Consider the following 15,609-nt stretch of genomic DNA (forward strand, 5'->3'; position numbering starts at 1 on the left):
AAAATGCCTAATGTTAAGAGAACAGAAAGGACTGAAAGGTTATTTAAAGAAAAGGTAGGACTTCTGGAGTAGAGCCAAGATGGCAGTGTGAAGCTGGCATGTTCCTGGAGCTTTTCCCTACACAATGCTAAATGAATCCTCTGCACAGACATTAAAACTATAGATTCCACCAAAAAAAAAGACAAGAGTCAAAGAAGTTTTCATCTGTAGACATCATGGAGGATCTTTAGAGAAGGTCTGTCCCTTTGGGGGGGGGGGGGGAAGTAAAACCCAGTGAGGTGGGAGAGCCGGAAAGCCAGGGGGAGACTTTAAGCCACACAGGTCCCGATAGCCTAACAACAGGCCCTGGCAGCTGGATAGCAAGTCAGCAGGGAGGGTCCCAACCCCAGAGGAAGTCTGAATCCAATCCACTGCCTAGGCAGGGCCTGGACTTAAAGGAGGAAACAAATCTCTACAAGGGCTGGACTGCAAAGGCAACATCTTGGCCAGCAACAAAGCAGGGACCAGACCCCAGGCCCAAGACAAAAAGCTTGGGTCCATACTCCCTACATCCAAGGATAAGAGCTAGAACATTCAAGATGAGCAAAAAAATTGGGCACCCATAGGTGCCCACTATAGTGGTTCAACCACTATACATTTATTAAGTACCTACTTTATGCCAGGCATCACTAGTTATAAACAAAATAGTCCTTGTCCCGAGGAAGCTTATTTTCTGTTGTATAAATCTGCATTCTGCCATTGAATCTTCTCCCTATCAAGTCCTGAGATAAGTCAAACTCATAAGTGGAAGAAAAGGTCCAATGGTGAAGGTGGGAAAGGGTGGCTTAAAGATCAGGTACATTTGGGGTGAAAAACTCACTATTCTGACTCTGAGGGTAAGAAAGGCTTAGATTTTAATTCACAGGTTGCTCAAAGAGTTTACAGGTTACTACAAAAAGTTCACAGGTCAAGTTCTTTGGAGAAATTGTGAGTTAGTGAGATCATAAAGGACAGGAGGATTAGTAGAAGTTGAAGTTAAAAAGGCTAAAGGGCCTGAAAAGGGGAAAAAAAAGGAAAGAAAAGAAAAAGAAGAAAAGGTCTAGATGGACCTAGATCCAGCCATATTGGTAATGACAAGGTGGGAGAGGAGCAGTCAAGTTAAAGGAAAAGGGGGAAAAAGAGAAGAAACTTAAGAGGAGAGAAGAGAGAAAGAGATGGCAAGGAACCCAGGAGAAAAAAAAGAGAAGAGAAGCTCAGAAAAGTTCTAGTTCTGAAATAAATCAGACTTGTAAGTAGAGACATCTTTAATTGAGATAAAGAGGGACATGGGGGTGGTTAGGTGGTGTAGTGGATAAAGCACCGGCCTTGGAGTCAGGAGTACCTGGGTTCGAATCTGGTCTCAGACACTTAATAATTACCTAGCTGTGTGGCCTTGGGCAAGCCACTTAACCCTGTTTGCCTTGCAAAAACCAAAAAAAAAAAAAAAAAAAAAAAAAAAGAGGGACATGAATCTGGGTCACCCATATATTTGAGTACCTCAGTGTCTACCAAGAAAATTTACAGAAATGTTTTTTTTAATTTATTTTTATTAAAGATATTATTTGAGTTTTACAATTTTCCCCCCAATCTTACTCCTCCCCCCCCCATGGAAAGCAATCGTCAGTTTTTACTTTGTTTCCATGTTGTACCTTGATCCAAATTGGGTGTGATGAGAGAGAAATCATATCCTTAGAGAAGAGACAAGAAGTCTAAGAGGTAACAAGATCAGACAATAAGATACTTGTTTTTTTCCTAAATTAAAGGGAATAGTCCTTGAACTTTGTTCAAACTCCACAGCTCCTTATCTGGATGCAGATGGCACTCTCCTTTGCAGACAGCCCAAAATTGTTCCTGATTGTTGCACTGATGGAATGAGCAAGTCCTTCAAGGTTGAACATCACTCCCATGTTGCTGTTAGGGTGTCCAGTGTTTTTCTGGTTCTGCTCATCTCACTCAGCATCAGTTCATGCAAATCCCTCCAGGCTTCCCTGAAATCCTGTCCCTCCTGGTTTCTAATACAACAATAGTGTTCCATGACATACATATACCACAGTTTGTTAAGCTGTTCCCCAATTGAAGGACATTTACTTGATTTCCAATTTGCCACCACAAACAGAGCTGCTATAAATATTTTTGTACAAGTGATTTTTTTACCCTTTTTCATCATCTCTTCAGGATATAGACCCAGTAGTGGTATTGCTGGGTCAAAGGGTATGCACATTTTTGTTGCCCTTTGGATGTAGTTCCAAATAGTTCTCCAGAAGGGTTGGATGAGTTCACAGCTCCACCAACAGTGTAATGGTGTCCCAGATTTCCCACAACCCTTCCAACAATGATCATTTTCCTTCCTGGTCATATTGGCCAGGTGTGAGGTGGTACCTCAGAGAAGCTTTAATTTGTATTTCTCTAATAATTAATGATTTAGAGCATTTTTTCATATGGCTATGGATTGCTTTGATCTCCTCATCTGTAAATTGCCTTTGCATATGCTTTGACCATTTGTCAATTGTGGAATGGCTTTTTGTTTTAAAAATATGACTTAATTCTCTGTATATTTTAGCAATAAGTCCGTCATTTCTTTTGATCTTGGTTACAGTGCTTTTATCTGTGCAAAAGCTTTTTAATTTAATGTAATCGAAATCATCTGATTGGTTTTTGGTGATGTTCTCCATCTATTCCTTAGTCATAAATTGCTTCCCTTTCCATAGATCTGACAGGTAAACTAGTCCTTGATCTTCTAATTTGCTTATAGTATTGTTTTTTATGTTTAAGCCCTGTAACCATTTGGATCTTATCTTGGTAAAGAGTGTTAGGTGTTCTAATGTAAGTTTCTTCCATACTAACTTCCAATTATCCCAACAGTTTTTATCAAAGAGGGAGTTTTTATCCCAGTGGCTGGACTCTGGATTTATCAAACGGCAGATTACTATAATCATCTCCTGCTTTTACACCTAGTCTATTCCACTGGTCCACCACTCTATTTCTTAGCCAATACCAAACGGTTTTGATTGACTGATGCTTTATAATATAATTTTAGATAAGGTAGGGCTAAGCCACCTTCTTTTGCACTTTTTTTATTAAGCTCCTGGCAATTCTTGACTTTTTATTTCTCTGTATGAATTTACTTACAATTTCTTCTAACTCATTAAAGTAATTTTTTTGGAATTTTAATCTACCAATAGTTTTGGTAGAATTGTCATTTTTATTATATCAGCTCTACCTATTCATGAGCAGTTGATATTTGCCCAGTTATTTAAATCTGATTTAATTCATGTGAGAAGTGTTTTATAATTGTTTTCAAAAGGATTCTGAGTCTGTCTTGGCTAATAGACTCCCAAGTATTTTATATTGTCTGAGGTTACTTTGAATGGGATTTCTCTTTCTAGCTCTTCCTGCTGTATCTTGCTAGGCATATATAGAAAAGTTGAGGATTTATGAGGGTTTAGTTTATAACCTGCAACTTTGCTAAAATTGTTAATTGTTTCCAGTAGTTTTTTGGATGATTTCTTGGGATTCTCTAGGTAGACCATCATGTCATCTACAAAGAGTGAGAGTTTTGTCTTTTCCTTCCCAATTCTAATTCCTTCAATTTCTTTTTCTTCTCTAATTGCTGAAGCTAACATTTCTAATATGATATTGAATAGTAGTGGTGATAATGGGCACCCTTGTTTCACCCCTGATCTTATTGGGAATGCCTCTAACTTCTCCCCATTGAATATAATGCTTGTTGATGGTTTCAGATAGATACTGCTAATTATTTTAAGGAACAGTCCATTTATTCCTACACCAGAAATGTTTTTTATGCATTCAGGAGGAAAAAATGAGTGGGGTGGGGTGAGGGAGAGCTGTCAGATAGGAGCCAGGCTTGGTCAAGAGGCCTCAGCCTTGGCAGACCTGCAACAAAAATCATTTCGTTCTGGTTATTCTTACTCTTCAAGATTGCATTTTATCCAAACCTTAAAGAGGAGGCAAGAACCTTGGAGTCACTCTTGATAGCCCTGGGTAGCCCAAGCTGTCAGGATAAAGAGGGAAAGATTCCCAGGATGGGGCCCAGGATGGAGCCTATGCCAACAGATTTGAGACTTAAGTTCAGAAGCTTTAAGGAATGGGGCTTCTCTTGCTGTTGGGATGGCTTCGTGTTCTGTGGATAACAATTTTAAAATTAATATACCGGTCATCACCTATTCTGATAGTTTTCTACAAGAGAGAAAGTCCTATTCCTTTCTCCCTGGGAAACAGCTGAGAGACTTCTTCCTAAAGGTGGATGAAATGTCTTAGAGATTTTACCCTATGCCATATTCTACTTTTGTGTCTTAATCTAATGCAGACTTCCTTCCTTTATTTAGGTCTTGAAGACCTTAGGCAGTCAGACTATTGAAGACCTTGGTCCCTCTCTCAAAATAGTATATTTAAATGCCTAAAATAAAATGCATAGGATTACAAAGGAAACCAATTATATTTAAATGGATCTGTCTAAATATATTTTTTTAAATTTACAGTAACTTCTGAATAAAAAAGACTTTGAGTCAAGAGAATAGCTATCATTTTACATAGTGCATCATTTGTACAATACCTTATATAGATTATTTCATAATTGGGTTCTTGCTAAAAATCCTAGGAGGTGGAATTATTTCAGTTTTACAGATGAGGAGACTGAAGATGAGTGACAAAATGACTTGCCCAAGATTCTGCAGTAATAAAGGTCTTGAGGATTTAAATTACAACATTTAAACTTAGATTTTCCTAGACTCCAACTCTGGTATTCCATTCATTCTTTCTCCTAGCTTCTAGATCAGGAGACCTGGTTTGAAATCCCACCTTCAACACTTGTTGCAATCACTTACCCTCTCTGAGACTCGGTTTTCCTATTTTTAAAAAATAATACATGAACTGCCCAAGTTATAGAATTTTATGAATGAGATGCAGATGATTTGGTATTAATGAGTAGACTTAACTTCTGTCATTATTTGCATCATAATTGCTCCTGTGTTATTGATATACTTGATGCAATAAAATTAAGGCTTGTAGATAAATCTTTTATACTGTCTTGCAGGACTGCCTAGATTGTTTTATAATTTGGGGAAAAAATGACATTTATTTGATCATTTTAATATATATTTGAAAGGAATAACAAATTGTGCATAATAGACTTTTAGTTTCACATACAATCACCTTTTTAATTGTACTTTATTATGGAAAGAAAGAAAGAAACATTTACTTCCCTATCTTCTTAGTTATATTGTTCCTATTGCTGTTAAGGAGTGAAAAGATTTTTTTTAAGAATTGCTAAGGGGCAGCTAGGTGGCACAGTGTCCTGGAGTCAGGAGGACCTGAGTTCAGATCCAGCCTCAGACACTTAATAATTACCTAGCTGTGTGGCCTTGGGCAAGCCACTTAACCCCATTTGTGTTGCAAAAGCCTAAAAAGACGGAAAAGAAAAGGAAAAAAAAGAATTGCTATAATTTTGGTATATAAATGATTACTGAGCAACAAATAAAGTATGTAAGTCTTTACTGTCCCTCTCAAGAAAACTGCCATATACATGTGTTTGGGTTTTTTTCTAGCTACAGCATGCTGATGACAGCTTCCTGGTCCTCACTACAGATGGAATTAACTTCATGGTGAACAGTCAAGAGATCTGTGACTTTGTCAATCAGTGCCATGACCCTAGTGAAGCAGCCCACGCAGTGACTGAACAGGTAATGAATGTGGCAGTGATTTCAGTTCTATTTTCATGGGAAATTATCTGTGAGCAAGGATTAGAAGTCTCTGCATCTCATGCAAGAACTTTAAGATTTTGTGCCAACCTGTGAGTTCATCAGTGAAAGGAAACTCCTTCCAACCATTGGAGCTGAGCCTCCTGCACAGCATAACCTCCCATAGCATCAGCTGCCTTGGCATGGATAACTTTAATCCACTTCCAGTTTTTCAGACTGATGCATGGGCTTTCAAGAACAGAAAAATTCTCTTATATTTGAGTTTAATCTTTTCTTTCTGAGGTTTCTTGTATAAATTAGAGTTTTTACTTTTGCTTGTTTATGTTTTAGGACTCTAGGAAATTTTAGAACTCCTCTAGTTCAATTTTTTCAATTTACAAAGGGACAAACTAAATCCCAGAGAAGTTAAGTCCCAGAGCTAGCTAATGACAGAATCAAGCCTTTTAATTCAGTTGTCTGGACTTGAGGTCTTTTCACTAAAACATACTATCCTCCTTAGGAAAGTTCTGTAAACTAGGTAGGTATATCTCATGTACCAGTCACTAAAGGGGACCACTATATAATAAAGAGTATTTGCAATTCATTAAAAAGTCTACTCTGCTGTTTTATAGCCATGAATTATGTAAAAAGAATATATTCATTTTAGATAATATTAATTAGTTAACTAGCCATAAGTTTGTTTGTTTTCTTAGATATTAGAAGGAATTTCAGGGAATAATTTGAGTGACTCATCTTTTAAGCTGCCTTTTCTTTCCAAACTCTTGCCTATTTCCCTGCTAGATAAAGTTGCTAATTTAATATAATATTATTATATATGAAATTAGAAACATGAATATATTGGTGATTCACCCACTTCAGAATTGGTTCTTTTTTAGTTCATTTTGAAATAAACTAGATATATGTCCAATACAGTGCCAACTACTATAGTTCTGAATAATACATTATTTGAATTAATCCTTATCAAATTACAAATTCCAAAAGGATAATTGTATATACTCTTTGTACCTATAGTAGAAAAATAAACAACCACCCTGATTGATCTCATTATCAAAATTATCTTGAAGTCAATGAGTGTAAATATTTTTGTATTTACAATTCAGTTTTCTGGATCCACCCTTTCATTATTCATATAGTGAGTCACTCATGTGACCTTGCACAAATGACTGACTTTACCTCTCCAGATCTGTTTCTCCATCTATAAAAAGAGGGATTTGGATTAAGTAGCCTCTGAGGTTCAAGTCAGCTCTAAATCTATGATTCTCTGATGCCTTCTCCTGACATACCAGTCATCCAAAGAGGATGTGTGTCTTTAAAATACTACTTTACAGGGCAGCTAGGTGGTGCAGTGGATAGAGCACCGGCCCTGGAGTCAGGAGTACCTGGGTTCAAATCCAGCCTCAGACACTTAATAATTATCTAGTTGTGTGGCCTTGGGCAAGCCACTTAACCCTGTTTGCCTTGCAGAAACCTAAAAAAAAAATGCTACTTTACAGTAGTTAAGGTTCTTTGTGCACACGGTTAATTTTCTGTGTTTATTTTTCTTCCACCAAATGCTCTAGGCTATACAGTATGGTACTGAAGACAATAGCACTGCAGTAGTTGTACCATTCGGTGCCTGGGGAAAATACAAAAACTCGGATGTCAGCTTCTCATTCAGTAGAAGCTTTGCCTCAAGTGGACGCTGGGCTTAATAGCTTATGTCAGATGCTTCTCTGTGATTGAGGTCTATTGAGCATTACAGGAAACTGAACTCGGTTTAAAAAAAAAAAGGACTGGTACAAAAGATCATCTTGTGACTCAATAAATTCATTATCCATTTCCATGTATTGGTCATAAATATCATGGTTATCTGTAAGCTCTAACTCAACTTGTTTAGCATAACAATATGAATAATCAAACTTCTGTGAGTCCCTATGGACAGTGGCCAAAATTGTTTCATTTAAAAAAACAAAACAAAACAAGAAAGGGTTTGATCTAACTATGTTAACCATTTTATTTATTTTTCAGACTTCTAGGCAGCTCTTTGGTTTTCAATGATGATTTTTGCTGCACAAGATGAAACCTAACTTTATCATGTTTCTTTGTTTATTTGGATGGTTTTCTCTGTGTGTATGTGTGTGTGTATATGTTTTAACAAATAAACAAGGTTATGTATATATGTTGCTTCTTTTTTAATACTCTGCTAATTAAAAATATTGATTACAATAAGTAAAGAAAATCCAGACCTTCTCAAAAATGCTTTTGAAACTAATTGACTATTGGAACCGAAAAAAAAATTCAAAATGAAAATGAAGACATTCCAAAACTATGATTTTATAATCACAAGTACAAATTGGTGAATGGAGCTGTCTTTTAAATTTTTTATTTAGTATTTTATTTGCCCAATTACATATAAAAACAGTTTTTAACATTCATTTTTGCCACTTTTGAATTTTAAATTCTCTCTTTTCCTTCCTCTTCCCCCACCACATTGAGAAGACCAGCAATTCGATATAGGTTATACATGTGTAGGCATGCAAAACTTATTTCCATATTAGTCATATTAAATTTTACTTTGCATCAGTTTATGTGAACCTTTACAGATCTTTTTGAGAGCATCTTGCTCATTATTTCTTATAGCACAATAGTATTCCATCATAATCACATACCACAATTTGTTCAACCATTCCCCAGTGGATGGACATCCCCTTAATTTCCAGTTCCTTGCCACCAGAAAGAGCTGCTGTAAATATTTTTGTACATGTATGTCCTTTTCCTTTTTGTTTTTAATCTCTTAGGATATATACCTAGTAGTGGTATTGCTAGATCGAAGGGTAGATGTATATCTAATAACCCTTTGGACTATGGTTGAATCAGTTCACAACTCCACCTACAATGCATTAATGTCTCATATTCTCTACATACCTTCCAGATTTTTTCATTCTCCTTTTTTGTCCTGTTAGCCAAATCTAATAAGCATGAAGTAGTACCTCAGAGTTGTTTCAGTTTGCATTCCTCCAATCTTTAGTGATTTAGAGCACCTTCTCATATGGCTATAGATAGCTTTGATTACTTCATCTGAAAACTTCATATCTTTTGAGATTTCTTGGGGAATGGCTTTTATTTTTATGAATTTTTTATGAATATTTTTATGAATTTGACTCAGTTCTCTATGTTTGAGTAATGAGGCCTTTATCAGAGAAACTCACTTCAAAATTTTTTCAGTTATGATTACTTAAATGTATTTCCCTCCATCCAATCCCCCTTTATTCTATTCTCTCTCTCTCTCCTTTCACCCTATACCTCCTCAATAGTGATTTGCTTCTGACTACTGCCTCCCCTAATTTGCCCTCCCTTCTATCAACCCCCCTCTCTCTTCTCATCCTTTTCCCTTCCTACTTTCCTATTGGATAAGATACGATTTCTATACCCAATTGAGTGTGCATATTATTCTCTCTTTGAACCAATTCTGATGAGAGTAAGGTTCACATGATTCCCAATCCCCACCCCTGTCTTCCTCTCCACTATAAAAGTTTTTCTTGTCTCTTTTTTGTGATATGCACATTCTACCTTCCCTTTCTCATAGTGCATTTTTCTTTCTCCCTCTTAATTTTATTTTTAAAATATATCCCTTAATATTCAACTCATATTTACACCCTGTATCAATACCCCTCACTGCCATAATAATGAGAAAATTTTATGAGTTATTGTTACCATTTTCCCATATAGGAATGTAAAGTTTAACTTTATTAAGCCCCTTATTATTTAACTTTCTTTTTTTTACCTTTTTTAGGCTTCTCTTGAGTCCTGTATTTGAAAGTCAAATTTTATATTCAGCTCTGGTCTTTTCATCAAGGGTATTTGAAAGTCTTCTATTTCATTAAATTTCCATGTTTAGGATTATACTCTATTTTGCTGGTAATTCTTGGTTGTAATCCAAACTCCTTTGCCCTCCATAATAGCTTATTCCAAGCCCTCCAATCCTTAAATGAAGAAACTGCTAAATCTTGTGTTAGCCTGACTGACTCCATAGTACTTGAATTATTTCTTTCTGGATGCTTGCCATATTCCCTCCTTGAACTTTAGAATTTGGCTATAATATTCCTGGGAGTTTTCATTTTGGTATCTCTTTTAGGAAATAATTGGGAGATTCTTTCAATTTCTATTTTCCTCCCTCTGGTTCTAGAATATCAGGATATTTTCCTTGACAATTTTGTGAAAGACAATGTCCAGGCTCTTTTTTTTTTTTTATCATGGCTTTTAGATAGTCTAATTTTTAATTTATTTCTCCTGGGTCTATTTTCCAGATTAGTTTTTTTCCCAATAAGATAGTTCACATTATCTTCTCTTATTTCATTTGTTTTATTATTTGTTAATTTCTCCAAGTCATTACCTTTCATTTTTTCAATTCTAATTTTTTGTTTTTGTTTTTTTGTTTTTGGGTTTTTTTTTTGGTGGGGTTTTTTTTTAGATTTTTCAAGGCTATGAGGTTAAGTGGCTTGCTCAAGGCCATGCTGCTAGCTAATTATTAAGTGTCTGAGACCATATTTGAACCCAGATACTCCTGACTCCAAGGCCAGTGCTCTATCTACTCTGCCACTTAGCTGCGCCTCATTTCTAATTTTTAAAGAATTATTTTCTTCCATGAGTTTTCATATCTCCCAATTCTCATTTTAAGGGTTGTTTTTTTCTTCAGTGAATTTTTATTCCTCTTTTTCTATTTGGCCAATTCTGTTTTTCAGAGCAATTCTCCTCATTGACTTTTTTGTACCTCTTTTACCATTTGGCCTATTCTGGTTTTTAAGATGTTATTTTCTTTAGAATTTTTTTGGGGAGGGATTTCCTTTACCAAGCTGTTGACTTTTTTTTTTTTGTGATTTTCTTGTATCACAAATTTCTCTTCCCATTTTTTCTTCTTTCCCTCTTTCTTGATTTTCAAAATCTTTTTTTGAGCTCTTTTAATTCATATTTTACTGGTAGGCTTTGGATGTTGGAGTTTTAACTTTATCTTCTTCTGCATGAGTGTTTTGATTTTCCTTGTCACCATATAACTTTATATGGCCAGAATTTTAACTCTTTGTTAAAGTAGAACTCTCCTTCCAGAGTGGAGGGCCCACTATCCCAAACTTCAAGTTGTTTTCAGAAAAACTTCTAGGGACCTGTCAATTCTTCTAAGGTGGTATGCTCTAAGGGGAGGTGTGCTCACAACTCTTGTGGTTTTTTTCTGCCCTTGAACTGTAATGATGGTTCCTAGCAAGTTCTGTTGTGCTAGTACCTCTCTGTAGCCTGGGATTGCCACCCATGACTGTGACTTGGATGTGCACATAGGCAAAGCAACAGGGTCCTTCCCCCAGTGCCATCAAAGAGACCCCTATAATTGTCTGTGTTCTTCAATGCCCTTTGTGTGGGCTTAGAGGGTTTTTTTTTAGGTTTTTACAAAGTCAAAGGGGTTAAGTGGCTTGCCCAAGGCCACACAGCTAGGTAATTATTAAGTGTCTGAGGCCAGATTTGAACTCGGGTACTCCTGACTCCAGGTCTGGTGCTCTATCCATTGTGCCACCTAGCCACCCCTATTTTCTCAAGCAGCTGCCACTGCTATTGATTCATTGATCCCAAGGCCTGCTTCTGATTTGCTAGCCATGTCTATGTTTCTGAGCTCTGCCCTGGATGGTGCGCTGCCCTCAACTTGATGAGACAGATCTTTCCTGTTGACCTTCTAAGTTGTCTTTGGCTGGAAAATTATTTCAACCTGTCCCTTTGTGGATTCTTTTGCTTCAGGAATTGCTTTATGGCATTGTTTGGAGGGGTTTTGGGGAGAGCTGAGGCAAGTCACTAGCTTTTCTTCACCATCTTCACTTCTGCCTGGGCCTCAGTCTTTTAAGTTGCTTGTTTGTTACATGAGCTTCCTGTAATCTTTTATTATTATTATTTTTTTTAGTTTTTTTTGCAAGGCAAACGGGATTAAGTGGCTTGCCCAAGGCCACACAGCTAGGTTATTATTAAGTGTCTGAGCCTGGATTTGAACCCAGGTACTCCTGACTCCAAGGCCGGTGCTTTATCCACTACACCACCTAGCCGCCCCTATTATTTTTTTTTTTAATGGATGAGGAAGATACACAATCAATCCAGGAAAATAGTTTACCTACTTATGCTTAATAATATAAAAAGAAGAATTAAAGGTCTTAAGTGCTGTATATGAAGTTTTCTGCTTTTGTCTCAAGTATTTTATATATGTAATATTTATATATTAGTTTTTATATTGTGGAAAATTGTTTTGTAGGGAAAAATGATGACCTCATAATTATGAGAGCTATCTAATGATGTTTACTTTGTCTTTTCTAAATTAGAGTTTCGGTCTAAAACACTAAAATTTTTTCCCTAAAATCCTATTTACTATGTGGTATTCAAATATAAATCTTTGTTTCTTTTTTCTTGCTGTCTTCTTTCAGTAAGTAAAATTAGTATATAGAATTGAATTTCGAAATGGTGGTGAGGGAGCATGGTTGTCTCAATAGGTTATTTTTTGCATAATATGTCTTAGAGTATATGGCATTTATGAGAAACTGTCTTTTTAAGTAAAAGTTGGAATATATTCATATTTGGAATAACACTTTCTCATTGAAAGGGAACAAAATCCTGTATAGCTCTTCACTGATTTGGGTAAAATTGATATAATTTTTCCTTTGGAGTTATAATCCAGAGCCAGGGATCACTAAGAGGACAGGAAATGGGAAGCTAGGGGATATCTTTCATGAGCCATTTTAGTGTTTGTGGTATTTGGAAATGATTTTTAAAAGTTAACTGATTTAGATAAATAAGAAACTCAACCAAAAGCTTGAAGATAGACCATTAATATCTTGTTATTCGTTAAAGCATTTTAAAATTAATTTCTTTTATAGGATATTTGATAAAAATGTTTTAAATTGCCAGGAAATATGATAAAGTTTAGGGTGAAAAGGGATCAAAAACTACCAGAAAATCAGAAAGCTTTTGGCATTGCATATGTCTCTAATTTTTCCAGAATAATTATTTTCTAAAAGCTTTGGAAGACTTTATTTAGACCTAGAGTAGTCTATATACTCCTCTTCCAGAAAGGGAAATTTTAGGTCTCCTTACCTGAGTCAAGTCTTTAACAAAAATGCTAAAACTATACTATGAAGTGATTTCTCAGACTATCAGAAGGTATTTTTATTAAAATATCAAAATAGCATTCTCAAGACTTTTGTTTGCTATTTTGAATGATTCACATTAGTGCCCCTCTCCCCAATAGCACAGATGTGGTCATTAAAATATTAAGTGCCTATTATATGCAGGCAAGGTGCTGTGATGAAAACAAGAACTGATGTATTTTAAAATCCCAAGTATTGTAGACCGTGTTGTCAAATCAACTTCAAGGACTGAGATCATTAAGGGATGAAGGGTACTTGTAACTGTCAGAGATAGGTTTCTGTTGCTGTTCCAGGCTAGGATTTGCAGTGTCTCTTGTGGATAACTTTTAAATGGTATGTTAACCTACTTAATCTAAGAGACTTTTTATTTATAATTTTCATGCTTTTAGTGTTAAATATATGAAGATGTGCTTTGATTGAAGTACAAGAGAACTTATTAGATTTCATAATCTGTGACTTGAAAATGTGCCAAGGGTATGATACCCACACCAGCAAAAGAAATGGGGAAGTTAGCCTAATGATGTTTTCTTACAGCTGTGAATTTTCTATTCAGGCAAAGCTATGTGAGTATGCCTGACTTAAATCTATTTATATTCAAGTTATAGTCTAGCAGTATTTGCTTTCTATTTAAATGAAGACAGTACAATTCTAACTGATGTAAATTTAATAGCTTCTTTGCTTAATGAATGTGCTGCCAAAAAATGTTATCTATTAAATATGTTCTGTATATTGAAACCATTGTATTTTGACATATACCAAAATAAAATATAAATATTTAAATTCTTTATGTCTAAAATTAAATGTACTTGTTTTCTTTAACTAGTTAATTTAACTGCCTAACTGATTAATTGGTATCCATCTTTTGATAGTTATAAAATTATATAATGAAATTAATTTAATTATTAAATAAATTCTTAGATAATTATTTCAGACTAAGTTTAACTAATGAATAAACCAATTATAAACAATCTGAGTTTAATTTAAATATCACCCAAAGAGACTAATGATATTTAACCTGTCAAAAAAAGATTTAGGGAAACCAAATAGCTATTTGCAAATATCTGAAATACTGTGTCAGATGAAAGGAAGATTGTACTTGTTTTCTTTGATTCCAGAGAGTAGAATTAGTTGGTGGAAAGTTTAGAGAGAGAAATTATGCTGTGAATTCAGGAAAAAAGTTCCTAATTAGAATTGTTCAAAAGTGTATAGGTGGGGCAGCTAGGTGGTGTAGTGGATAGAGCACCGGCCCTGGAGTCAGGAGGACCTGAGTTCAAATCCGGCCTCAGACACTTAATAATGACCTAGCAGTGTGGCCTTGGACAAGCCACCTAACCCCATTGCCTTGCCAAAAAAAAGTGTATACATGGTTCAGATGAGAATGGATGGCCATTTATGAGACATGTTATAGTCAAGATTACTTTTTTTTTAGGTTTTTTGCAAGGCAAACAGGGTTAAGTGGCTTGCCCAAGGCCACACAGCTAGGTCATTATTAAGTGTCTGAGACCAGATTTGAACCCAGGTACACACTCCAAGGCACGTGCTTTATCCATTACGCCACCTAGCCGCCCCAAGATTACTTTCAACTCTGAAATTCTGTGAATCTATCCTGTTAACTCCCACAAGCAAATAATGGATCCATTCCTGTTAGTGACCTGTTTTCTGGTTTCATAGGATGTTACAAAGATGTCTTTTCTCAGGTCTCTTATAGTTTTAGGCAATTCTGAATGCTATTTTACAGATCAGGTAATTTTACAAATCAGTTCATTTACAGAGGAAGAAACTGAGACCTAGTGAGGTAAAAAAAAAGTCATAGCTAATAAGCCATAGGCCCCAAACTTGCTCCCAGGTTTGACCCCCAAGGCTAGTGTTCTTTCAAAATACAGTGATCCACAAAACCCTTCTCTAGGATTCCTCCTTTTATTGTGGATTTTGATACATAACTTGGTACTATAATTTAATTTTGTACATGCTGAAGTAATATTGTATAAATTTGTAGTTTGCTTTCATATTATTTGAATGTTGAATTTCTGTCTTTATTTTATTTTTTGCAAGGCAGTGGTATTAAGTGAGTTGCCCAAGTTCACACACCTAGGCAAAAAAAGTATCTGAGGTCAGATTTGAAATCAGGTCCTCCTGACTCCAGGGCCACTCTATCCACTGTATCACCTAGCTGCCCCAATGCTGAATTTCTTTTTTTAAAATTTACATTATTTATTTACACATTACTAAAATAGTCTAGTTGTAAGAGTGAACATAATCCCCCCCCCCCCCCCAGAAAATGATAAATTTCATAAGAAATAAAGTGAAAGAAAGAAAAAAATGTGCTTCAGTCTGTGTTCTGATACCATCAACTCTGTCTTGGGTGGTTCACTTTCTTTATCATAAGTCCATCAGGAAGTTACTTCCATATTTTTCCACAGTTGCTGTTGCTGATTGTAATTCCTTCCATCCATCCATTCCTCCCCATTACCATTTATTTTATTTTCTCTATCCTTTCACTCTGTCCCTCTTCAAAAGTGTGCTGTGGGGCAGCAGAGTAGCACAGCAGACAGATCACCGGCCCTGGGGCCAGGCCCACCACAGAGGCCCAGCAAACACCCAGCCCGGTAGTCCTGGACAGGCCACCCAGTCATACCACCTTGCAAAAAATAAAAAAGTAAAATGTGTTATATCTGACTATCCTCTCCCATGATCTACCCCTTCCTCTATCACCTACATCCCCCCTC

At 35.9% G+C, this 15,609-nt stretch overlaps 1 protein-coding gene across 3 annotated transcripts in view; it reads left to right on the forward strand.

Moving 5' to 3' along the window:
* The window catches only part of PPM1K (protein phosphatase, Mg2+/Mn2+ dependent 1K), a 28,114-nt gene extending 14,482 nt beyond the window's left edge, over positions 1–13,632 (forward strand). For all 3 annotated transcript variants that reach the window (XM_074228135.1, XM_074228134.1, XM_074228136.1), the window contains 2 exons: positions 5,583–5,717; positions 7,295–13,632. In XM_074228135.1, the coding sequence (XP_074084236.1) occupies positions 5,583–5,717; positions 7,295–7,426 (267 nt within the window). In that variant the 3' untranslated portion in view covers positions 7,427–13,632. The remainder of the gene's footprint in view (positions 1–5,582; positions 5,718–7,294) is intronic.
* The last annotated feature ends 1,977 nt before the right edge of the window (positions 13,633–15,609 follow it).

This window comes from Macrotis lagotis, chromosome 3, assembly GCF_037893015.1.
Source record: "Macrotis lagotis isolate mMagLag1 chromosome 3, bilby.v1.9.chrom.fasta, whole genome shotgun sequence".
Taxonomy (NCBI): Eukaryota; Metazoa; Chordata; class Mammalia; order Peramelemorphia; family Peramelidae; genus Macrotis; species Macrotis lagotis.